The sequence below is a fragment of the Oncorhynchus mykiss genome, chromosome 11 (genome assembly GCF_013265735.2).
Source record: "Oncorhynchus mykiss isolate Arlee chromosome 11, USDA_OmykA_1.1, whole genome shotgun sequence".
In the NCBI taxonomy this organism is placed as follows: Eukaryota; Metazoa; Chordata; class Actinopteri; order Salmoniformes; family Salmonidae; genus Oncorhynchus; species Oncorhynchus mykiss.
In genome coordinates this window covers 56,268,410-56,293,083 of record NC_048575.1, presented here as the reverse complement: position 1 = coordinate 56,293,083, position 24,674 = coordinate 56,268,410, and the positions used below count along the sequence as shown (strand labels likewise).

Below are 24,674 nucleotides of genomic sequence, written 5' to 3'. Positions count from 1 at the left end.
ACTCTGGGGCCTTTCAGAACATTTGTGTGTATATACTGAGATTGTGACACTTAGATTGCACACAGGTGGACTTTATTTAATTAACGTGACTATGTGACTTCTGAAGGTAATTGGTTGCACCAGATCTTGTTTCGGGGCTTCATAGCAAAAGGGGGGTGAATTCATACGCACGTACCCCTTTTCTTTTTTTGTATTTTGTACAATATGTATATGTATAACAACATTGTATATGCCCATTACATGAAATCCAAATAAAAATCTATTTAAATTACAAGTTGTAATGCAACAAATAGGAAAAACGCCAAGGGGCATGAATACTTTTGCAAGGCACTGTATGAGTGAAGGTTCATCAATTTGACACCACAAGTGTGCTTGAGTGCTTATGGCAGTGTGGTAGTGTGGGAGAAACGTTCATCAAGGTAGTGTCCCTTTATGTCCCCAGACAAAGACGAGTGCTCGAAGGAGAATGGAGGCTGCCAGCATGAGTGTGTCAACACCTTCGGGAGCTACAGCTGTCAGTGCCGCAGTGGCTTTATGCTGCACGAGAACAAACACGACTGCAAAGAAGGTACCAATCGGCCACCTGCACACTGAAACTGAGACCCACTGGCACGTTGATTCTGGGTTCATTTATTTTATGCGGGTTGGAGCTCTAGAGGTTAGATTTAGGGGGATGACTTCCTATTGCAATGAGTGGGGGTGAGCGAGGAAACACTACCATGTGCCAAGAACAACAGCCCCTGAGTGGGGTTTGGACATTATCTTGTGTGGAGCAGTGATGATACAGGAGGATGCTAACTTTGGATGTGTTTTTGCAGCCGGCTGTGATCACGTTGTGAACAGTGTGACTGGCACCATCACAAGCCCCAATTGGCCAGATAAATACCCCAGCAAGAAGGCATGCACTTGGGCGCTCTCCACCACTGCAGGCCATCGCATCAAAATCGTATGTGTCCCCCTCCAACTCTCTAACATACAGATTGCATGTGTGTGGCTCTTGGTATGCTTGTGTTTGCGGGAAGGGGGTTTGAATGTACTGTGGAAATCATTGAGGACTTTATACTGTACTGTACTGTACTGTCCTGAGCATCACAGCCTCTGTTGACAATCCCCTAAGCATGAATGGCTCCCCCTTCTGTCACATTCATACCATTTGTCTTCATCCATGGCATGCTGTACATATCTCAGCTTTTTGAATATAGTTAAATGGGCTTAGCCAATGAAAAGTGATTGCATGTGTCTTCGTTCCAATGGGTTTCTAAAGGTTATTCCGCCAATAGGGAACCATTGTATTTCATACTCTAGCTCATGTAAAACATACCTGCAATCCTCTTTCCCTATTTGATCTCATTCTCTCCCCTCATGCTTTGTCTCAGGCCTTCAATGAGATCGACATGGAGGCCCATCTGGAGTGCGCCTACGACCACATCGAGATCTACGACGGGCGTGACGGCAAAGCCCCCAGTCTGGGTCGCTTCTGTGGCACTAAGGAGCCTCCTCCCATCATGTCCAGCGCCAACAAGATGTTCATCCGCTTCTTCTCTGATAACTCTGTCCAGAAGAAGGGCTTCGAGGCCTCCCACACAGCAGGTATATTACCGCCAACACAACTTAGACTGACAACTTAGAGCCCACTGTATGGCTAGATTTATTGCACTGGCTTCTCCTCAAAGGTTATTGGTTAGTTCCTTCTGAGTGATATCTATGGATGTTTTTTTGTTATTATCTCCAGAGTGTGGAGGTCGTCTTAAGGCTGAGGTCAAGACCAAAGACCTGTACTCCCATGCTCAGTTTGGGGACAATAACTACCCCGGTGCGTCTGATTGCCAGTGGGTGATCGCTGCTGAGAAAGGCTACGGGGTGGAGCTCATCTTCCAGACCTTTGAGATTGAGGAGGAGGCTGACTGTGGCTACGACTACATGGAGCTCTTTGATGGTGTCGATACCAAGTCCCCAAGGCTGGGACGCTACTGTGGCTCTGGGGTAAACTCACTGATAGTCTCATCTATTGAAGGACTTTTTCTGCCCAACAGTATTTGTAGCACCAGCGATGTACTGTCATAATATCGGTATTCTCTCTTTCAGGTCTAGCTTTGTTGAACCAGCTGTGTAAAAACAACACTTTCAGAGATTGTGTAAAATTAGCTCTGCAGTTGATAACCTTTCACACTGTGTCTGTGTTTGAGTGTTAAAGTTTTGAAGATTACCACTCCGCTCTCCGGCTTTAATCACTTTGTTAAAGTTGATGTGTTCCACCGGGTTGGAGTATATTGCTTCAGTAGCAGCAGAGCTTGATAAGAGCGGACTCTGGCTGGCTTGTGAAAGGCTATCATGGTCTCCAGCATTGAGCTGTAACCGAACCAATCAGCTGACGCTGAGGCTACAGTAGGTGGGGGGGGGGTGGGGTGGGGGGGGGGGCTGAAACAATGAGGCCACTGGGGAGTTGAAGCATTAAATCTGTAGGTCAAGGAACAGCTTGATTTAATTTAACACACATCAGTAATAAGCCTGTGTCTCTACTCTACTGATGCCTGGTCCTGTAAATCAGTGCTAGCAGGAGCTGGAGGACATATAATGCTCACAGTACCAAGTGGGCCACTTCCTCCATCAAGCCCTTTTTTTTTTAGACATATTGGACTAAACTGGAAACAGACTGTAAAGTAAGGTGGAAAGCTCATTATATGATTTTTATTGGAGAATAAGGGGCAGTTGTTCACTCCAACAGCCCTCCCCTCCCTTACCCTACAGCCCCCTCAGTCTGGATCTATGAGATATCATTTGGTTTTAATTGAAGTGCAGTCGGAGTGCCAGAAGGCGACAGCGGTTAACTTCATGTGCGTTTTCTCCTCTGTTCCCCCAGCCTCCTGAGGAGATCTACTCTGCCGGCGACTCCGTTGTAATCAAGTTCCGCTCTGATGACACCATCAACAAGAAGGGCTTCCACGTGCGCTACACCAGCACCAAGTTTCAGGACACACTGCACTCGCGCAAGTGACCAGCGGGGGCCGGAAAGGGCCGGGTGGGGAAGAGGGGCAAGTGGAGGGGCCCCCAGGGGAGGCGACAGCCTGACACTCGGAAACCTTCGGCCACCAAGATCATTCAGAAACGACAGAACAGCCGCAAGACCACCAACCGCACCTCAACTCCAAGGGGCTCCAGCTTCCTACAGACTGTGAGGAGTAAAGCCATTCTGCAGTAGACCTTGTTTTTACCTTTTTTTTAATGGTTATGATTGGGGCGGGTGGGTGGATATCCGTTTAGGTGGATTCAGGGGGAGAATTTTCTACCCCCAGGTTTTTTTTGGTTCTTTTTTTATTTTCTATGCCTCCTAATGAGAGCGAAATGAACAACGGTGGATTCTCAGGACCTGTAGGAAGGCAGGCATCAGCCAGACAGATCCCTGCTTTTGTCAGGCCAGCCCCCCCCCACGCCAGGAGGGAAGGAGGCGAGGAGAGAAAAGGAGGGGGAGACCGGAGGAAGTTCCAGAGGGATTCACCAACCTCAACCTTCCAGCCAAACTCCTCCAGAATACTAGAGCTCCTCTCCTCCTCACATTCCCACCCATATTGTTCAAGGATTCCAGTCAATAAGAGGATTGGAGGGATGCCCTTGACTTGAGGTTTTAATACTGTATGTCTGAGAATTGCATGTAATTACAAGAAGAGAGAAGGAAACTGTAGGGTGACAACACCAGCATTTGTAATTGGCATTGTCCTGGCAACCAGTGCAAGATTCTCGCTATTACCATTAACAAGGAAATTAAAGAAGCAGTTATCTTATTAAAGGACTAATAAATGAAATGTGGCCTATGTCTTCTGGTTGGTAATTGCTTGCCCATTGAGGGGCTATTGCTGTATCTCTCTGTGTAATTGTAATGTGTATGATTATTCAAAGGGACATGACATGCTTTCCTCAACTCAAATCATCAGTAAGCACTTTACAGTGAATTGTTCAAAAATCATGAACTAACGATTTTTTTGTAAAATGCAATGCAAGTTCACTTATTTTTTATGCATTTTATCACTTTTATTCCCTGATTTTATTTTCATTGCACCATTTGGTTTCTCAGGCGTGCTTGAGAGCTGTTTGTACCCTGTACCATGGGGTAATAAAGATATGGGTTCTGTTTCAGTGTTCATGTACAGTTTTAATGTGCAGCATTTTCTCTCCCTAGACTAAAACTCTCCATAAATAGTGCAATCTCCAGGGGCAGGCCAGAACCCTTTATTGTGACAGAAGGGTCTGGTGCAGGCGAGTCTGAGTAGTCATTGTCATAGCAACACCTTCACAATATATTCATCTGTTTATGGTGGGGCTCTGCTGAATTCCATGTATTATGATGTGTTGGTATTGTGCAGCGAGAATGATGTTGAATACATGACAAAAACTGTTATCCCACTCTCTTTTCGGGTTCTCTTTCATTTGACTGAAAATGCCAGCTGTCACTTAATGTCTTTGCCTCTATAGCCAATCAATGCAGATGTTCAGCATGGTTGGTTTTGTAAGAACCAATGGATGTGCTTGTGCTAGCAAAGTAAATGGTGTGTGTGTGTGTGTGCTCCTGTGTCGTTTCAGCTGTGTTTTTACCCTATTCTGTTTAGGTGAGAGCCCTGGGCACTGTAGAGGTAGAGAATGCTTCCACAAGACTGATTATTTTCTAATAGCCTGAAGCACATAGGTCTGAGAATGCCAAGCTCCATAAACCAATGAAGGCCAAGAATGTTCAGGTATTCAATCACACAACACCCCCCCGACTAATGTTGACCTGTGAACATATCCAATAACCTCTGACAATGGTTCAGCCACCGTTTTGCTCTGTACAATACTGCCTTATTATTCATGTCGCATGAGTGAAGATGGTATCAAGCAGTCATCCTCGGGGTGGCACCAAACAGTGAATTCACACTAGCTGTGCTCACTGGAAACCAAATCTGCACATCTAAGAGTAAAAAATAGCATAGGTGGTCTTTGTGCATTTTAAAATGTGATAATTTGAATAGTATTTCTTTATTTGTTTGTTCTTGCTTGGCAGGTAGGACATGGTTTTGTACAGTATAATTAAAAAAATGAAATATTCTGTAGCTAAACTGCAAATGGATTTGGAATAATTTATTTAACTAGATATTATATGCTCTGCCATGGTTGATGCACAGTAATTGCAAATGATGAAATCCCAATAGTGTTGTCCCTGTATACAGTGTTGGCAGAATCTCCAAGCACAGACATTCAATATATATACTAATTCCATATTTGAACATAAGCTGGCAGACTGCTGCTGTGTGATTTTAGTCATCAGACAATAAGGCTTGTGTCAATAACAGTTCTGTGTTCACCTAATGGCTGACATGAAAAATTCATTACACTCATTGCAATTCATTATTAATCCTGAGATATTTGTCATGAATTATTAACTGTCACTAGAGGAGACATGTCAAGCTCTCCTCCTAGCTCTCACATTGGCTGAGTGTCACACTAAGCTGATTATGACATCTCTCTTAGTATCCCTGCTCTCCTGAAACATTGTGCTACCAAGCTAAATCAGAGGGGGGGGGGGGGGGACGACAAGGACACACACCACTAAACCCACTCGATTGTTCAGCTGTAGAGAGAAGTACTTGCAATCAAATACTACCAAAATAACATCTCTGTTGGATGTTTGCCCTTCAAGAACATATATAAATGCTTAGAGTTAGTGGGTAGTGCTGTTGAAATGTGTGATTTAAGACAGATGGCTCATACAAAGGTTATATGCAAACATTAGCCTATATAATTTCAATTATCAGTCTTTTAAAATTAACTTTGAAATGCAGTGAAAGAAAATAACCACTTTCAAGAACATTCTTCTAAAGATATCTGCTTTATTTAATATGAACAGCAATACACACATATAACAAGACTAGTTACAGTTACATCAAGTAACTCCCTTTAAAACCATTATTGTGTCACATAAATGAACCAATGTGTTTGACCTTGTCTGCAGGGCAGGAGAGAGCCTTTGCGTTGGTGTATAAAACAGTGCTCTCTACTAGCCTGAAAGCAGTAGAGGGAGCCGAGTGAGTTATAGTAAGTACCATCAAGTGCTTTGCAAAGAGCATTGAGTGCCTTCACCTGAGAGGCTCACAAGTGATCATGTTATTATTATTATCTTAGGGTTGGGTCATGGTTGAGTCATTCAAACAGCCAATGTGTGAGCAGTTGGTAGAGGTTTGTGTATTGTAGGTAGGCGGACAGAAAAAGGGTAACGGGAAGCATACAAGCCTACTATTGATATAAAAGCACATGGAAAAATATTTTTTTTTTTACACCCATCGGGGAAAGAACATGTTTTAAGATGTACTGTGCCATAGAAGAGAGAAACCTTCACCACAGAACGTAACTCACATTTCTCTATGTTACAATTTTCCCATTTACAATCTGCAGTGCAGGAAGATAGGGTACCACTTACCTCAGAGAGAAATGTACAGTACATACCTCAGAGCGAAATGTACAGTACATTTGAACCATAATGACAGGTTAGCATTTCTTGTTGTTGCATTTTGTTCAGGTAGGTGTGGCTTCTCCTTAATGTCCTTGTCTGCTGTTGAAGTTGAATTACTCCTGGCTGTGGCATTGTTCGTGGAATTGCAATTTCCTTTCCTCCAAGGTGCTCCTCAAATCACTGCTCTGTTTGCACAGTATGTTGCAGCACTTAGAGTGTGTTAGTAGTCTCAAGATACAAGGAATCACTTTTCAAATGTGTGTTAGCAGCATAGATACTTACACATTAAGCTACATCTCACACTACATCTAAGATGCACATATATAAAACGGACAAGAGTCAGAGTACAGTAGGGATTCATATTTTCCCGAAAATCTACCAAGTTTAAATACCGGGAATAATTCATATTTATCCCGATAGTCCCATACAGCAAAAATCGGAAATGCATTTAAAGCGTTAAAACCAAGATATGGTCACTATTCCAGGGTTCTCCCCAAATAAGAAGGTCGCTGTGCCACCTCATCACTTGACTGCATGCGCCAATATGTACAGATTTCAGAGAAAATGAAACATATATTCAGCAATAATATGATCTTTGATCGCCAGTGCATTTCAGCAGTAGGATATCTCGAGACAGAGCGAACCGAGTATAGGGTTGTCGAATCATTCTAACTTTGTAATGGCAGTCAAAAGCCAAAATTGCTAAAATGCTAGATAACCTCCAACGAATGACAGATCAACTAGATTTTTTTTTTTTTTTTTACAGATAGCAGATCAGCTCATAAATAATGGGGAGATGAAGAGTGGAAATAGTTTAAATATCAAGGTAGGCGATCTTAACAGGGACCAACTCTTTCAAAAACATGAGTATCTACTCGCATACCGTTTGTTGATCACACAATCTCTACCAAAGCTCTCATTATGGGCAAATACCAGACTGCGCAGAGAAGATGGGGAAATGTTATAGAGGTATTTTGCCATGCATAGGTGAGACGTGCCTTGATCATTATTACATTTTTTATTTAACTTTTTATTTAACTAGGCAAGTCAGTTTAAGAACAAATTCTTATTTACAATTACGGCCAAACCCAGACGACGCGGGGTCAATTGTACGCCGCCCAATGGGACCACCAATCATGGCAGGTTGTAATACAGCCTGGATTCGAATCAAGGACTGTAGTGACGCATCTGGCACCGAGATGCAACGCCTTAGACAGCTGCGCCATTCGGGAGCCCAAATAATGCAACATATGGATTACAGAATAAAGTTAGGAATTTTCATGCATACAGGAGTTAGGATTTGGCGTTTCGGTGGTATTGGGACTGGATATGAAAATAGCCAAGGCTCTAGAATAGCCTCTGAATTGTGTCTGTGACAGAGCTGCCTTGTGAATTGTGCATAGGCCTGTCAAATTCGTGCCTGTCTGAAGATTCACAATGACAGGTTTAAGAGCAGCCCAGCGAGGCTCATGTTCATTTCTAGGCTATAGCCTACTGTAAGGGTTTCCTGATGGTTATTACCTGCATTCGGCTCACTTGTGCAGTCCGGCAGTGTTAATTATGCGTTCGCTTTGCATTTATGGCGACTTTGTTTGAAGTAAATATGCTAGGCTAAAAGGCTTCCATGCGACAACCTGTTTGTATTTTGTGGAATTGCATATTGTACCAACTTTGGGGGAATTTTAAAAATAATTTCCCCATTACCCATGTTAATTCCTGGAGTAGGCCTACAGCTGCAGTACCTTTCATCCATGTTTTTACATCCCTCTAAATGTACATTTATCTGCCTTGTGGTGAATAACCTTATGACTCCTAACATTCTCTTTTGAACAATCATATAAGTGAAGAGAAATTGTATGTCATTTCAACCAAAAGGTCTGTGTTGACATTGAATCAATGTGGATAATTGATTGGATTTGCAAAAAGTCATCAATGTCAGGGAATGTTGTCATTTTTTTCACCCAACATTTAACCTAAACCCAATGAGAAAGTGATTTTTTTTGTTGATTTCACATTGAATTCCAGCCTGGTCTGATAGACTAGACATAACATAGTAAACTCAAATTAGTATGATACAGTAGTTCTTTTTGGCATGGGTTCGTATGGTTGCGAATGTCCAGCAACCCAAAGCTTGTGTGTTCGAATTTCATAAAGAACAACTTTAGTATTTTAGCTAATTAGCAACTTTGCAACTACTTAATATGTAACCAAACCTTAACCCTAACCTTAACCCCTAGCCAGCATAGCTAATTTTAGCCACCTAGCTGACGCTAGCCACAACAAAATTCGTAACACCATACATTTTTATATATATTTTTTTGGACATATTGTACGAATTGCAATTCATAATATATCATATTAATTATCATTTGTAACATATCATACAAAATGGATGATGGAGATCCACAAATTAGTACATACCATAAGAAACATATCATACTAATTGCAGTGTCCTGGATTTCCGTGTACTATGTGACATCTACCCCTAAGTCCAGGTTGTGAATTCATGTTAGTTGACAATTCAACCAAATGTAAATCAAAACTAGACATTGAACTGAGGTATGTACCCAGTGGGAAGTGATATGAGTGATATCACCGGAATAAGGGAGTGCATGACACATTCTGGCTTGCATTTGTTTATGGTACAATACCTGTCTTTTTGGACCTCAAAGTGTGGTTTCAAACTGCCAGAGATGAGGTCAGTGCTAACAACAGCAGGTCAGAGAACAGTCAGTGATTTTACAGTCAGGAACAGAATAACGTGGACAATAGTACAATGTGGACTCAACCAGTATTTCGTTACCATTGTGTCATCTCCTTTCAGCAGTAGGCTGCATCCACAGAAACCAAAGCATGTCCTGCAGACTACCTATTCTCAACAGACTATGTTCTGTTCTTTTGGGAAAAAAATGATTAAACTTTAAATCATCCACACAAAGAAATATCTACTTCCACAAGATGCTTTTACGTACATCTGAAACCTTCCACCTGCATTTATAGAACAATACTACACTGATGTTTAGACCGAGCCTTTTGGTTCTGCTTACAGAGGTAACAGTGACAGTAGTAGTTGTGTTATGTTTGTGGGGTCACATGGTGACTGCTGTGTGCCAGGTGACTGGTCCTAGTTGCCCTCCTGCCCAGCACAGGGCAGCCCCAAAGGCTGTGGTGCCCAGTACTGCCAGGCTGGCCTTCAGCACGGCACCAGGAGGCCTGTTGAAGTTGGCAGGGCCCATGGTGGCCAACATGGCTGCAGTCACAGTCAGGGTAAACAAGATGGACACTGCTGTGTTAATGGCCACAATCTGGCCAAACTTAGCAAAAGGCACGATGACACAGAAAAAGAGAGGGACTGTGGAGATCACGGTGGTGACAGCACTGGACACAATGGCAACTCCCACGTGGTTTACTGCATCTAGGGACCTTCTCTGCCTTTTAGCTGACAGGCTCTGAGAATGAAAAACAGATTGATAGAATGAGTCTTTTCTCTTTATGCATTATTTCCCTCAGGCTTATTTCATTAAATATGATGACTTTTAAAGGCCCTGTAGAGTCAAAAATGTGACTTTTCTGTGTTTATATAATTCCAAACTATGAGGTTGGAATAATACTGTGAAAATTATGATAATGCCCCTTTAGTGTAAGAGCAGTTTGAAAAGACAGCCTGTGTTGGAGGGTTGGAGATTTTTGGCCTGCCTGGTGATGTAAATTAGTCAATAGACCAATAAGAAACACTTCCAAACCTCTGACAATAACAGCACATTTTCAGTTTTCCCCTCCCTACTCAGACCACTCCCAGATAGTCCTAGCAAAATTCTTGCTTGAGAAATTGCTCTTTGCTCTTTGCTTAGAAGCTATTGTTGTTTGTTTTCAATGAAAATTGTAATAAAATAATCACAGTGAGGTACTAAATTGTTATCCAGAAATTATTTGATATTGAGATAAAAACGGCTGCAAAGGACCTTTTTAGGTAAACTGAATATTGTTGAGGCAAATCCTTAATTTACATAGTTTTACTCTCTTACAGTAGAATATATAAAGGAGTGAATTCAATACCTCTATGCCAGTTATAGATGATTATCAGATTATGTGTTGTATGTACCATAGTGTGTCCTGATGTGGCTGGTATGGTCTCCCCAGCTAGCAGGTAGCCCTCCACCAGGTGCAGGCAGTAGTCCACTGAGGAGCCCACAAGGATGGACAGAGAGATGGCCTCCACAGCCCCCAACTCCCAGCCCAGCCAGTACATGATGGCCACCACCAGACAGATGACCCCTGTATTTGGTCAGGAGCTCAATGTTGCACACTGACAGACAGATGACCCCTAACCCTCCCAAGGCTAAAACCACAGAAAATACAGTATGTACAGTACAACAGTTAATGACTTCCTCTTACATTATTCCCAATAACACTTCACTGCATCATATCTTATTATTGGAGACTTTTCTCTGCAGTCTATGTATAATGGGCCTATCTGATGACAAAGGTTGGATCAGCAGTGTCTTACCCAGGATGGTGAGGAGTATTGGCAGTAGCAGAAGCGGATGGGCAGTGAAAACAGACACAGCTGCCACACAGATGGCCAGGGACAGGAGCAGACTGCAGAGGGCGCTCTCGACACCTACAGAAAACCCACAGAGGAGGTAGTCAGTCAGCACAGGAAGGTTACATTCCCAGAAGGACTGAAATAATCTTTTAGATACATAAAAATGAAACATTTATTGATTGTGCCTTAGGTATGGAACAACTGTGTCCTCCGGCCTCTCCACTTGCCTATGATTTCCATAAAGATCTGCTTCCAGTGCTCACAGGTCTGGAAACCTCTCCGTAGAGCAGAGGACTCTGGGAGAGTCGAGAGCTGCTCTTGTAGGAAGGTCTCCCATTGGAGGAAGTCTGAGTGTGTCTGGAAAGAGGATTTCCCCTTGTAGGTGGTCTTGGGAACAGACAGATGAAAAATACATGGGCTCAGTTTCTGGCACAGATCTGGACTGGGCTACAACATTAACATTACATTAGAGGTGGTAGTATACACCACAGACAACCGTTGTACTCACAGACTCAAAGGCCATGGAGAGCCAGCTTACTCTGCCACCATGCGTCCCCACGACCCCATGGGACAGCTGGCCTGGCAGAAGGTTGGGCTCAGGGAGGGAGTGGCAGTCTGGGTTGAGTAAGGGCAGGATAGAAGAAAGCTTGTTGCCTAAGGGGGAGAGAGAGAGAGAATACATGTAACTCCTATCAAACATGGTTTATGTGTGCGGTTATATTTGTTAGACTGTGTCTCTGCAGTTGGTACCTGACGGTAGACACTGGGCTCCTCCCGGCTTCACAAGCTGTTTATTAGCACTGATAGCTTTACAGATTTGGCAGAGGTGTCCAATCTCTTGGAAGATATCGAAGTTTGGATCCAATATCACACTACCCTTTGGAGATCATTTTAGAACAAATCAATACCACTAAAACAGTATTGATTATTGAATTACACCTTATATCGTTATTGTCATGCAGTTGGCCTCTCACCATGTCCCCAATGACGTGGTTGTCTGTTCGTTGGGTGCGGTTGACTCCAAGTATTCCAAAAACCACAAACACCATCGCACCAGTGTCAACCAGAGGACGGACTGCTGGCTGGCCACAGCCACCTCCACTACAGGGGTTAAAACCAGAAGTCTTGGACCTTTTGGTTGAGGTGGAATCTTTGAAATAAGGTACAAATGAGGAAAAAAAGTAACTCCCTCACATTCATATTCAAACATTCATTAAACCAATGCAGAGCATTTATGCAGTTTTGATGTCTTCTGACTCCAGGTGCTCTCCCTCTTACCTGTGGGCAGTGGAATGTAGAAAGAGCCCTTTGTGGGTCCGTCAGGCCCGGAGCTGATCACACAGCCAGGTGGTTCTGCACACACTCGGCTGGGATGAGGACTCAGCTTGTGCTGGGCAAAGTACAACCTCCTGGGAGGCACAAGGAGCTCTGTCAACAACTTGCCCACAAAAAGCTTGACTGATTGACTAATTCACTATTCAGCCATCATCTGTCCCTCATCATTCCTCTTACCTGCTGTGCTGCTGCTCAGCCGATGCCACATAGAAGCTGAACTCTGACCTCCAGCCGTGGCGTGGATCACATGACTGGGAAGTGATCATCCAGCGAGGGTGGGGGTGGTACACACGGGACACACACACAGTCATGTGGGTGCTGAAGTTGCTGTGAGGTCCACTGTATGCCTGTTTAGAGACACCAGAAGCTATACTAAGTATATGATGGAGTTGGTTATCAAAGGTGAGATATTAGATCATAACCCAGAAATAGTGTGTTTATATTTGTGGGTCTCCTAACCTGAAAGGATGGAATTTCTCCTTGCCCGGCACTGAGGCTTTTCCAGGGCGATGGCACGCTGGTATTCAGAGAGAAGCGGTACAGAGTGATAGAAGCACCCACATCCAGCTTAGAGACATACACTGTCAACAGAGGCCCTGCCATGAAAGGATACAGTGAGTGGCAGCAGTAGAGAAATAGAGGCACACATTAAAACATTGCCAGAACATTGCCACGGATATATTCATGTGAATCCTCTTTGGATATATAATACCATTTTATCCAGTACCTGTTGTGATGGAGGATATGCTTGGTGTGATTGGGCTTTGTAGAGTTGAGTTTGAAGGGCTCTGTGTATGTTGCTGAGTGTGAAACCCAGGCATGGAGGGGGTTGTATGGGTAGGGCTGTGCAGAAGATGTGGTTTCTCCATGAACAGACCTGCAGGAAATATGACACTTTGATTCAACACTTCAAATCAAAGCCAAATGCTCAGCTGACCTTAATATCCTGATACATGCAATGGCCTGGGAGTGTTGTGAATGTGGGCACTGAACTCAAGCATGCAAATATCCGTAGGAAGAAAAATGTCATTGAGTCAGTTCTTATCAGGAGTCAACTGTAAATTAATATCCCAGTTTAAAATGAATTGTACCATGTCATATGAAGACATTTACAGCCAGACAGTTGCAGGACCTGGGTTTAAAGTTAATTTGGGTTTAAAGTAGTGGAATCGGTTTACTTTACACCCATCTGGGTTCCATTACACAGATCGATGGTGACGTCTCACCAGAGCACATGTGGCAAGAGATGCCCTGGGCACTGAGGTTGTTCCTCAGTCCCAGTAGAGTCTGGAGGTTGGTGTCTGGGCGAAATAGTAACGGGGCATGAGTAGCCGGCCGCAGGAGGCAGCAGCACCCAGCAGACAGCAGCAGAACCAGGATGTAGATGCCTATGGGCAGCAAGACAAAGACTGGCCTGTGAGAGAGCCAGGTCAGATGGGGTAGATCACTGAGGGGAGAGGCATTAGATTAAATTGCTTTTCTGTGAGGAAGAGCAAGGGATAGGCAATACAAAACACTTAAGTTGAAAAAGGCATATGGGCATCATGATATGTGATTTTCCCAGCCCCTGCAGACAGACAGAGCCCTTACCTAGAATGACTTTGCGTTTCTCCACGGCTGGCTCTGCCACCCAGTGCCTCAGAGCCCACTGAAGGTTAGCGCTAACCACGCCTGCAGTCCCCCGCCCTGGGGGTGAGAGCGAGGTCTCCACTGACAGGGACAAAATGGCTGCATCTACATCAGTGTCACAGGAGCCTAGATGGGACAGGATGAGACAGAGAGGGGGGATGAATAGTGTCAGGACTCTAGTACCTTTCATTCTCCTGCCATTCATTTATGCAGCTCTGTCCAGATCAGTATCTCACCTGGCTCCATCTCCACCGACAGGAGGGCCACATCTTCATCCTCATCTGACAAAGGACTGTGACTAACTGACAGTCCTGTAAGTGCTTTCCACCTTTAAAATAAAGTGCATCAGAGAGATGCAGCTTTAGATCCTCACTTTGTTCATAGTAGGAAAACAGAATGAAAAGGCAAGCAGCACAACAGTAGGAACTCTGTTCTCTAGCAAAAAAAGGAGGAAAGATGGAATCACACCACTTGAGACAGGTGTTCTCCTGGGGGTCAACACACTGGGTCCAGATACACAGGGCAGCGGGCATGAGGATGGACACCCAGAGCCAGCAGCAGCTGACAATGAGGGCCATGAACAGGCCAAAGTCATGCACTGCCGGAATCTGTTTGTAAGGGTAAAAGACCTCAATATCACAATACATTTACATTGTACTTTTCATATTGATACATACTGTATACAGACAGTTTGACCTCAGAGCTATTCATTCCCTTTGGAAGGATTATGCGATATGGCCTGACAATATTTCTGAGTACCTGTGAGAAGGTGTTAGCAGCGTAGGCAGCTGCGGTGGTGAAGGAGGTGAGAAAGGTGGCTCGGCCAGCAGTTTTCACTGTGTACATCATCCTCTGCACCGGGTGGACCAAGTGGGAAGCCTGTCTGAAGGTACTGATGAACACAAACACATCATCCACACCTGGAGAACAGTAAGAGGGGAAACAGAGTAAAGAGCGGCATGTTACCTGTAACAAAGATGTTGTTTCTCAACCAGTTTGACCATGAGAGAAATTCTAGAGTATATTTTAATATTGTCACTAACCAATGCCAATGATCACAAAGGCTGCAACTCCATTGAGGATGCCAAGGTATCTCACCCCAAAGACCACATGGTAGAGGAAGAGAGCCACCTGGCAGCTCAGACCAATGCTAGTGAGCCCAAAGAATGTCAGGAACACTGTAGAGACGCACCAAATAGACTGGGTGGGAGACCTCATGTTCATGTGGTATCAAAATTCTAAGAATAAGATACTTATGCTAGCTTTTATCAGATACTATGTATGACAGCAAATTAAGTATAGGAAATGTTAGAATAACATGCATGTAATATCCAATGCAGGTGTGAGAGTGCATGGGAAATTACCTGAGAAGGAGGTGAGGACATAGACCAGTAGAGTGATGCAGCCCCCACTGATCAGCGCCAGCAACATGTCTCTGTGGAAGGTCTGTCTCACCTCGTTATCAAACAGCTCTGTGCCCCCATACAGCACCTTCACCTGGCTGGCATCACACAAACCCAAAGACGTTCGTAGTCAGAAAGAGGGAATGGAAGAATAATGTGTGGGTGTCATGAAAGGAGGTACTCTTTTGATGTGCTTAATTTCAATTTGTCTGGAAAGCGGAGACAATATTTACAAAGTCAAGTCTTGGGGGCAATGAAGAACAACATCAGTTAATCTCAATATTGATGGCTCTTTTGTTTTTTAGAGTTTATAAGCCATAGCCCACCTGGTGGACTGCTGAGCCAGGATGTCAGCGTACTGAACCACAAAGTTCCTGAAGCGCTGTCTCTGCTCCTCAGGCCGGTCCTGGAGGGAGTAGTATGAGGGCAGCGGAGCTCCGAATTGGATCTCACTGCGCAGAAGAGAGGAGGAGAGCCGGTCAGGGGCCAGACTCTCATCCACATACCAGTAGAACTGTGGGTGGGTAATCGCTAGACTCAGAGCACCTGGGAACAGAAACACAAGTGAAGATCAAAGTGGTAGTCACTGCCAGATCCCTCTGATGTTTCAATTGACCCCCCAAAATAAAAATGAAGGACAAGCTCCCTACTTAATCATGCAGAGCAGTGACTATACCAGTGGAGGCTCCTCAGAGGAGGAAAGGGAGGACCATCCTCTGTGATAATAAAAATCGTAAAACATAAAAAAAAGTTAGTGTTTTTAGATAAAACTATACTAAATATAATCACGTCACCAAATAATGTACTAAAACACACTATTTTGCAATGAAGGTCTACAGTAGCCTCAACAGCACTCTCTGGGGTAGCACCATATTGTAGCTGGAGGACAGCTCAATTCCGTCCTCCTCTGGGTAGATTGACTTCAATACAAAACCTAGGAGGCTCATGGTTCTCACCCCCTTCAATAAACTTACATAGTAATTATGAAAACGTCCTCCAACCTATAAGAGCTCTTTTGCAGCATGAACTGACATGTTGTCCACCCAATCAAAGGATCAGAGAATGAATCTAGTGCTGAAAGCATAAGGTACAGCTAGCTAACACTGCAGTGGATAAAATCTAATAAAATGTTATTTGTCACATAATACAACCTTATGCTTGCGTACAAGCTCTTAACCAACAATGCAGTTCAATAAATGAAGTAAAAAATAAAATAAAAAGTTATACAATAAAATAACAATAACGAGGCTATATAAAGGGGGTACCGCTACTGAGGTAATGTGCGTGTAGGTAAAGGTAAAGTGACTATGCATAGATAATATGCAGTGAGTAGCAGCGGCGTAAAAAAAGGAGGGGGGTCGATGTAAATAGTCCGGGTGGCCATTTGATTAATTGTTCAGCAGTCTTATGGCTTGGGGATAGAAGCTGCTAAGGAGCCTTTTGGGCCTAGACTTGGAGCTTCGGTAGCGCTTGCCGTGTGGTAGCAGAGAGAACAGTCTATGACTTGGGTGACTGAAGACTGAATTTTTGTGGTTAGTAGTTGACTCAAAGAGAGAGAAAGACAATAGTTGAACAGTTTTGAACAAATACATTTCTTCCCAAAATGGAGAAGCAAGAGAGAGAGAGAAAGTGCCATTTTTCAATTTCAGTTTCACTTACTTAGCTAGCTAATGCAGCTAATGTTATTTAGTTTTGCCTATTGTTATTTAGTTTTGCCTACCCTGCTCAGACAGAGGGATGCTATGTTAGCTAGCTGGCTATGACTATCCCAACACAACACGGGAAATCCTCCAAGTCAAGGTAAGCTTTTGGTATTCCACTGGGGCCTGCCGGTGTAACTGCTTACTGACTGTACACTGTAACGTCACTGCATGATTATAGCGGGTTAACTAACATGTTAGTTTTATTAGCTATGCTGACTATGATGTTGCTTTATTTAATATGGAGATAACGATGTAGACTGTGTGTAGCGGTTATGATATGGTTTGGCTTGGAAAGGTGTTTTTGCCTGGTCACATACAGCTTATGTGTTGTGCATTGAAGTCCACAAGCAAAGGGACAAGGGGAGAGGAGGAAAGCGCATAGATGCATGAAGGAATACAACGTGGCTGCTATGAAAGGGAACTATGTTTACACATGATATGGGGTGTATTTATTCTGCCGAAAAACGTTTCTTAAATGGAAGCAAGCGGAACAAAACGGGTATAAACAGACCTGAATTTGTCCAATAGAAACTGTTGGACTAATGTTTGCACCCTACTGTATATCAGCTCGACCTGTGTGCATCTACATTGTAAACTTTCATTCATAGGCTAGGTTGTAGCAACCTCATGATGGATATAGGGAAAAGTAGAGTATCATGTAGTATATTAAACCTATCACAGTTACATTGAACTGGGTGAATGGAATATGAATGACAGTCATCCAATATGCTGTAATAGAAATAAGGCCATACCCATGAAGAAAAAACAAATCTTTGCGGATCTTAAACGGCATTGATCGCCACTGGACTGTACCTACAGTAATGCCAAGTTTTATGAACCTCAGACTCACCATGGATGTCAGCCAGGTCAGGTCCCATGCCATCATAGTAGATCCTGCCTCCCCGTTCACTGGGGAAGAGGTAGGAGAGGAGGGAGCTTGGAGGGGAGCAGTAGGAGGGACCCAGGGGCAGGTCTCTCAGGACCTCCAGAGGCTTCCAACAGAACTGGTGGAACTGGGGGTGCTGCATGAGCAGGTGCTCTATGTGGTGGATGGTGCGGAGACGCTCTGGGGTGAAGATGTTGTTGTCCCCCCCACCCTGAGCTACAAACACCAGCTCCATCCTCCACAGGGCTTGGCTCTGCAGGTATGAGTAGTTGGGAGCAAACCTGCGCATCCTAGTGCGAGATCTCTCACTGTCTCTGTCGCCCTCTTCCCCTTTGGACTCATGACTCTCAGATTTTCCTAAGTTAGTTGTATTTTTATCCTCCTCTCTTATCTTTGCTTTACCAGCCCTTGCCTCTATATGCCTCTCAGTCTCTTGCTGACTCAGGGCAACTCCTCTCTGTTGCATAACTACTCTTTTGAACGTGTGGTTTTTCAGAGATTTCGAATTCAGCCCCCCGTGTGATGTCCAGTTGGATGCTTCATCTCCCTGCCTACCCAGTCTGTCCAACAGCAGCTCCTGTAGAGCAGTGAAGTCATAGTGGTTCACGTCACGCCTGCGTCTGTCCCAGGACCCCAACTGAGTCTTTATGGCAATGGTGAGTGCATCAAACCGCTCAGCGGAGAAGTGGCTGTGAACCTCAAAGGCACTGTAGGAAAGGTCTATGTCCAATGGGGGGCAGTATAGGAACATGTAGGCAGAGAGGGCACAGGGAAGAAAGACTCCAACTCCCAGGACCACCCCACTCACCCAGGGCTGTGTGTAGACCCAGCCCACCGCCCCCCACACTATGCTGCCTCCAGTGGTGCTGCTCCCCCCATTAATCTGTGTATCGGACTCCCCATCTTCCTCGTCCTGCTCCTCTTCCTCCTCAGCATCCCAGCTGCTCTGGAATAACAACGGCTCGTCTTCTAAGTCCATGGCAGCACCTGTCAAACACACAGTACTTCATCATCACTCACTTTCCTAATGTAAATCCTCTTCTGTCCTTGTACATGAAAACATAGACCTAAACTATAGGTGATTTACAGAGCAAACATAATAGTGGTTTCAGGATATTCTGCAGTACACAGCCAACAAGGGCACAACAATTAAATATGTCCCTCAACAGCCAAGACACACAGGGTTCCTATTCAGCTCACAGAAAAGTAAAGGGGAGAATTTAGGAAGAAGATGGACCTTGTCTCAAGGGCCCAAAGCAGTATATGGTCTGCTAAGCCCACCATTTAAGATGCTGAATTGTGGCTGGGGGCTTAGAGAGAGTACTGGCTGCAATTTGATTCCTCTCACTCCTTCCTTCAGTGTGTGCGAAAACCATCTCCCCTTGAGTGCTCGGTGGTGTCCTTGTCCATATCAGCAGTCGACTTGGGTTCGGCTGATCTGCAGCAAATTAAATCATCTCACTTGTCTAATTACTGACAGGGGAGAGAGGTGTGGAATGTAAGATAGAGGTGTGGAATATGTTAGGTGTTTTATGCCTGGTGATAGACAGCTTCTGCCTGATCGTGTCAAACTATTGTTCCTGCCTCTTCTCACTCCGCTGCAACCACAAGATAATGCAGTGACTTGGTATTCAAGTGGAAATAGTCGTGTTAAAGGAAAATTGGCAAGTCATCGACTATCTTTAAAATAGAGCTCAAGGGTCATCTAGGTGGGGCAAGGGAGGCCAAAAGAGCGGGAGCATCTGTCTTCAGCCTGGGTCTTGAATATTTACATTTCTGATAAGGTAAGTGTGTTTGGATCGACTGTTAATTTGGTGGTTAAGTAAACCTATGGCCATTGATCAAGAACCAAGATAGGCATTATGATAATTTGTGTAATTAGCTGTTATCAGCTGTAGTAGGCTATCTATTCAGATTTGCAGCTGCAATTGCACATAGCCACAAATACACTATATCCAAGGAGATCACCATGACAATGGGCTCCTGAGTGGTGCAGCTGTCTAAGGCACTGCATCTCAGTGCAAGAGGCATCACTACAGTTCCTGGTTCGAATCCAGGCTGTATCACATCTGGCCGTGTTTGGGAGTCCCATAGCGCACAATTGGCCCACCATCGTCCGGGTTTGGCCGGGGTAGGCCATCATTGTAAATAATAATTTGTTCTTAACTGACCTTCCTAGTTAAATAAAGGTAAAAGAAAAATAATAATTAAAGAAAAATATTAAATAAAACATTTTTTAAATAAATAGAGCCCACCCAATGCCATGCCATTGTTCAAGACACAGTTGGACACCAATGTTCGTGTTCACTGAGAGAACAGAGCAGTTGAACATCTGTCTGCACTGGGAAAACATCTGGGTCTGCAACCCCTTCAGAGGACAAATTTATTAGACACAAGATCAGTCCGTTGGGAGGGGAGAAGAAGAGGGTATAGAAGAGAGAGGAAGGGAGGGAGAGAAAGGGGGGGGAAGGGAGGGGAATGGAGGACCTTAGGCTGCAACAGTCACCCATCAACAAATGATGATCTCCTGTGTGATAAAAGGCAGCTTTGTGCTGTTTGATATTCAAGGCAGTCTAAATCCGCTAGCTCTGTACATTTCCATAACTGCCTTGTTTGTCTCCACATCCCTGGAATATCTGATCAGTTGTCGTGAGACACCATGCTGGCCCCTCATACTTACACCACTCATCAAAGACTGTTATGCTATTAAAGCAACGTTGTGCATTTCATGTTAATGGTCGTTTGCTGGTTGAGTGCACCGTTACACAGACATAGTGTAAAGTAGACCCTCCCTGGCTCCCTCCACCAACAGGCAGATTACTGCCATGCCTCCTACAGTAATCTGTCTCTGACAGGCTCCTGGGACACATCATTTTCCCCTGTTAATGAATTCAGCTGCGCCGCTTTGCCAACCATACGATATCTAATGTACATTAATTATGAGAGAAGCCTCAACTGCAGGGTAACGCTCCCAGTGCTGAACCGAGAATGAGGAATGTGTTGACAAGCTGAGAGAATCGTTCAACTTTTCTATTTATTCTCAGTGCTTGAGAGCGGAGGGAGTCAATTTAGACTGTGCAGGTGGGGAATAAAAATAGAAGGGAACTTGGTGAAGACTGGCTTTATGGACAACAAAAGCATTCTCCCATCTGTTTCAATCAGCATGATTCGGGAACTCTTTATCCTTCTAGTCTTACTCACTCCTTGGTCTGACATTTAGTTTCAGGCCCATATTGTAGAGCTGCTGTCCAGTAGAATTTATAGGTTATTTTCAACTACAGATTTTCCACAGCAAAAATACATGAATTTGATGAGGTCGATAATTTTTTACATTATTGACAATGCTGTGATATACCAATTGCCCTGATACAACTAATCAAAAAGAAATGTGTTCTGTCCTTGTCTATTAATGTGATGTATTATGTCAGGTCTTATGTTTGTGTGACCCCCAGGAAGAGTAGCTGCTGCTTTAGCAACAACTAATGGGGATCCTAATAAAATACCAAAATACCAACTCATATCCTTATGTGAATAAACTTTCTAAAGAACTCAATATGTAACTGTTCCACAGACCAAATGCTAGTTTTTTGAGTTGACTTTGGAGTGTGAAGCGCCAAAGACCAGGGTTGAATGTAAGTTGGTGACTATTGCAGTTGTGTAGCAGTGTGCTGTTTTCTTGGTACTGTGCAAACTGTGTTAGTCTCATGTGGACCTGATGTGATACTATAAACACTCTCAGCATGCCATCCAACTAACTAACAGGCGTATAAAGCTTTTCTTTCTTACTTTCTGTGTGTGTGTGTGTGTGTGTGTGTGTGTGTGTGTGTGTGTGTGTGTGTGTGTGTGTGTGTGTGTGTGTGTGTGTGTGTGTGTGTGTGTGTGTGTGTGTGTGTGTGTGTGTGTGTGTGTACAAGCATATCGAAAGGTGGGGGTAAGGGGGGTACATAACCTTCCTTACTGACAACAGCTAAAAATAGTACACTCCCCTCTGCTTTCCTTCCTCCCCTCCTTCCCTCTTGTTTCATCCTCCCTCCATCTCATCCAATATGGATTTCACACTGTTTCTCCTGCCCCACAGATTCAGCATGGTGTAATTTCACAGAGCATGCAACACCATTTAATACAGGGACATTCATCTCAGCCCAACACTCCAAAAAATAGACATTGCTTATGTATGAGCACTGAGTATCACTACAGGAGAATCACTGAGGGCGATGCCTCTATTCTTCACATATCCCCAGGATATAAAGGTTCAGCACAGTGCAAGTGTTAAGACCTCACGCTCTCATGCTCCTTTTGCACCTAATGATAGTAATTTGTTTGATATTTGCATACATGGATGACCCCCTCAACAAATACAAGTGCTGTAAACCTGAAGTTGAAAGCTCACTATTGCTGCTACACTTGTGTGAGAGATGGTGGGTGATTGCAAAAGACAGAATGATTGCCTGGAGATCTACAGGGCAATTTCCTTCAATCTAAGAATTCAAATGCAATACCATGTGAAGTTTGACAACAGACGAAACCAATGCAATCTTTGCCTGGTCCTGGGTTTCTTCAGAGGTCTCTGAAACTTCTCTATCCACCTGAGAGCTCAATTTACTGCAGCTGTGCTCCTCAGAAGCTGCAGGCAGAATTGACCTTTTGCTGCCACCTATTGACTGTGTTATTTGGCTTAGTAAATGAGAGAATGACAGGATAATGCCATGCTCAGTTGTTGTTTTGGTGTGTAGTTGATTATTTAAGCATCTGTAATATCTAAACAAAATATACATTTAGTGTATGGCAGAGCTGGGGAACCTTACCTGAGCTTGATGAGTAGAGGTATGATCTGATGGGATGTGCAGCCCTATGGGGTCCTCTTCTGAGGATGCAAACCTATGCTGAACAATTTCATTTCAAACTTGTTCTCCAGATGCTCTCTTAATTTTCTCTGTTGATCCGTTTTATTTTCATAGTACTCTAGCTGCACGAGGGAGAGCGACTGCACCTCAGAACAGCCTCTCCTACACAAGATTTATGAGATCTTTAATTTGCTTAATAAGTCTTGTCTATCATCATTTTTTGTTTTCTCCCTTTCTGCCTTTCTCTTTCTCTCTTCCCTCCCTCCTCTGTGCCTGGTTGTCCAGGCGACCGAGTCAGTGAGAGTATCAGTTCTTTCACTCTCCCAGCAGCTCCTCTCTCTCAATGCTTTGTTCAAGCTCCTCTCTTGACTGACTCACCAATGGGGAGAGGAGGGGAGGAGAGCACAGCCCTGAGCATCAAGGAGACTATGTCTGACAGGGATACATCTCATCGCAGCCTAACAGGTAAAGAAGAAAAAGGACTGACTCTGATTCAAGCTCTATTTGTCAGGAAACACGTGCCTAAAATGAAGGTTTTGCCAGGAGGCTGCAGCAGAGTCCCCCTCTAGTTTGAAGAGGATTTTGTTGGTATAGTCTGGCTGGGGCTCTGTGAGGAGGAAAGGGGTAGGAGGGGGGTAGTAGAGGAGGTAGACCAGAGTAACTGGATACAGTGGAAGACGAGGTGTAGGCCATATAATTTCCACCCCAGGAATCTGAGCCCTTTAAACATCTCTTATTGTTTTGCTCCCCAATTCCCTGCTGCATTCATATCTAATGAATTTTGTTAAATGCAACTCTCAGAATTTTTTAATCGATTTTTTATTGAACCTTTATTTAACTAGGCAAGTCAGTTAAGAACAAATTCTTATTTACAATGACAGCCTACCCCGGCCAAACTCTCCCCTAACCCGGAAGATGCTGGCCAATTGTGCGCCGCCCTATGGGACTCCCAGTCGTGATACAGCCCGGGATTGAACCAGGGTCTGTAGTGATGCCTCTAGCAGTGCCTTAGACCGCTGCGCCACTCTGAGCTTATTCAACATGAAATTCCATTTGTGATTGAGGTTATTTAGTAGGCTGCTATGATTGAATAATATGGTCAGATAGGGCTGCTTGCTGTCACATCACTTTTCTTTGTTACGATACAGTGATGGTTTTACATATTCTCTCCACTGTTTACTCAGCTGATTGTGCCCATTTGTCCATGTACTGATACACTACACTGGGCGTAGACCTACACTACCGTTCAAAAGTTTGGGGCCACAGCTTTCCTTTCAAAAACAAGGACATTTCTAACTTTTTGTTCATTAAAATAATATCAAATTGATCAGAAATACAGCGTTGACAATGTTAATGTTGGAAATGACTATTGTAGCTGGAAATGGCAGATTTTTTATGGAATATCTACATAGGCGTACAGAGGCCCATTATCAGCAACCATCACTCCTGTGTTCTAATGGCATGTTGTGTTAGCTAATCCAAGTTTATAATTTTAAAAGGTTAATTGATCATTAGAAAACCCTTTTAGAATTATGTTAGCACAGCTGAGAACAGTTGTGCTGATTAAAGAAGGACAGTTTTGTTGATTCTTTAGACTAGTTGAGTTTCTGGAGCATCAGCATTTGTGGGTTCGATTACAGGCTCAAAATGGCCAGAAACAAAGAACTTTCTTCTGAAACTCATCAGTCTATTCTTGTTCTGAGCAATGAAGGCTATTCCATACAAGAAATTGCCAAGAATCTGAAGATCTCGTACAACGCTGTGTACTACTCCCAGAGCATTGCGAACTGTCTCTAACCAGAATAGAAAGAGGAGTGGGAGGCCCCGGTGCACAACTGAGCAAGAGGACA

At 43.9% G+C, this 24,674-nt stretch overlaps 2 protein-coding genes across 2 annotated transcripts in view; one reads left to right on the top strand and one right to left on the bottom strand.

The window, feature by feature from the left end:
- The window catches only part of bmp1a (bone morphogenetic protein 1a), a 50,359-nt gene extending 45,836 nt beyond the window's left edge, over positions 1-4,523 (top strand). Inside the window, exons 16-20 of the mRNA XM_021621495.2 lie at positions 443-568; positions 819-946; positions 1,377-1,590; positions 1,733-1,983; positions 2,861-4,523. Coding sequence (XP_021477170.2) covers positions 443-568; positions 819-946; positions 1,377-1,590; positions 1,733-1,983; positions 2,861-2,995 — 854 coding nt within the window. The 3' untranslated portion in view covers positions 2,996-4,523. The remainder of the gene's footprint in view (positions 1-442; positions 569-818; positions 947-1,376; positions 1,591-1,732; positions 1,984-2,860) is intronic.
- Positions 4,524-9,101: 4,578 nt separating this feature from the next.
- On the bottom strand, positions 9,102-23,155 carry disp3 (dispatched RND transporter family member 3). The gene is made up of 21 exons (XM_021621494.2): positions 22,786-23,155; positions 17,945-18,967; positions 15,718-15,937; positions 15,353-15,489; positions 15,032-15,166; positions 14,748-14,908; positions 14,457-14,596; positions 14,225-14,316; positions 13,950-14,114; positions 13,586-13,747; positions 13,087-13,236; positions 12,819-12,955; positions 12,537-12,706; positions 12,303-12,433; positions 11,999-12,174; positions 11,775-11,901; positions 11,533-11,678; positions 11,252-11,411; positions 10,986-11,099; positions 10,581-10,753; positions 9,102-9,927 (listed from the first exon to the last, which is right to left on the bottom strand). The coding sequence occupies exons 2-21, from the start codon at positions 18,957-18,959 to the stop codon at positions 9,568-9,570; spliced, it is 4,071 nt and encodes a 1,356-aa protein (XP_021477169.2). The 5' UTR covers positions 18,960-18,967; positions 22,786-23,155; the 3' UTR covers positions 9,102-9,567.
- Positions 23,156-24,674: the final 1,519 nt, after the last annotated feature.

Bases quoted from the DNA above. Each gene is read 5' to 3' on its own strand.
- disp3 (XM_021621494.2), bottom strand. From the start codon at position 18,959: ATGGACTTAGAAGACGAGCCGTTGTTATTCCAGAGCAGCTGGGATGCT. The intron at 14,597-14,747 runs GTACTCAGAAAT...CCTTACAAACAG, and splicing joins CTGCTAACACCTTCTCACAG to ATTCCGGCAGTGCATGACTT. The intron at 14,317-14,456 runs GTGTGATTCCAT...TTTATTTTAAAG, and splicing joins GAGAACACCTGTCTCAAGTG to GTGGAAAGCACTTACAGGAC.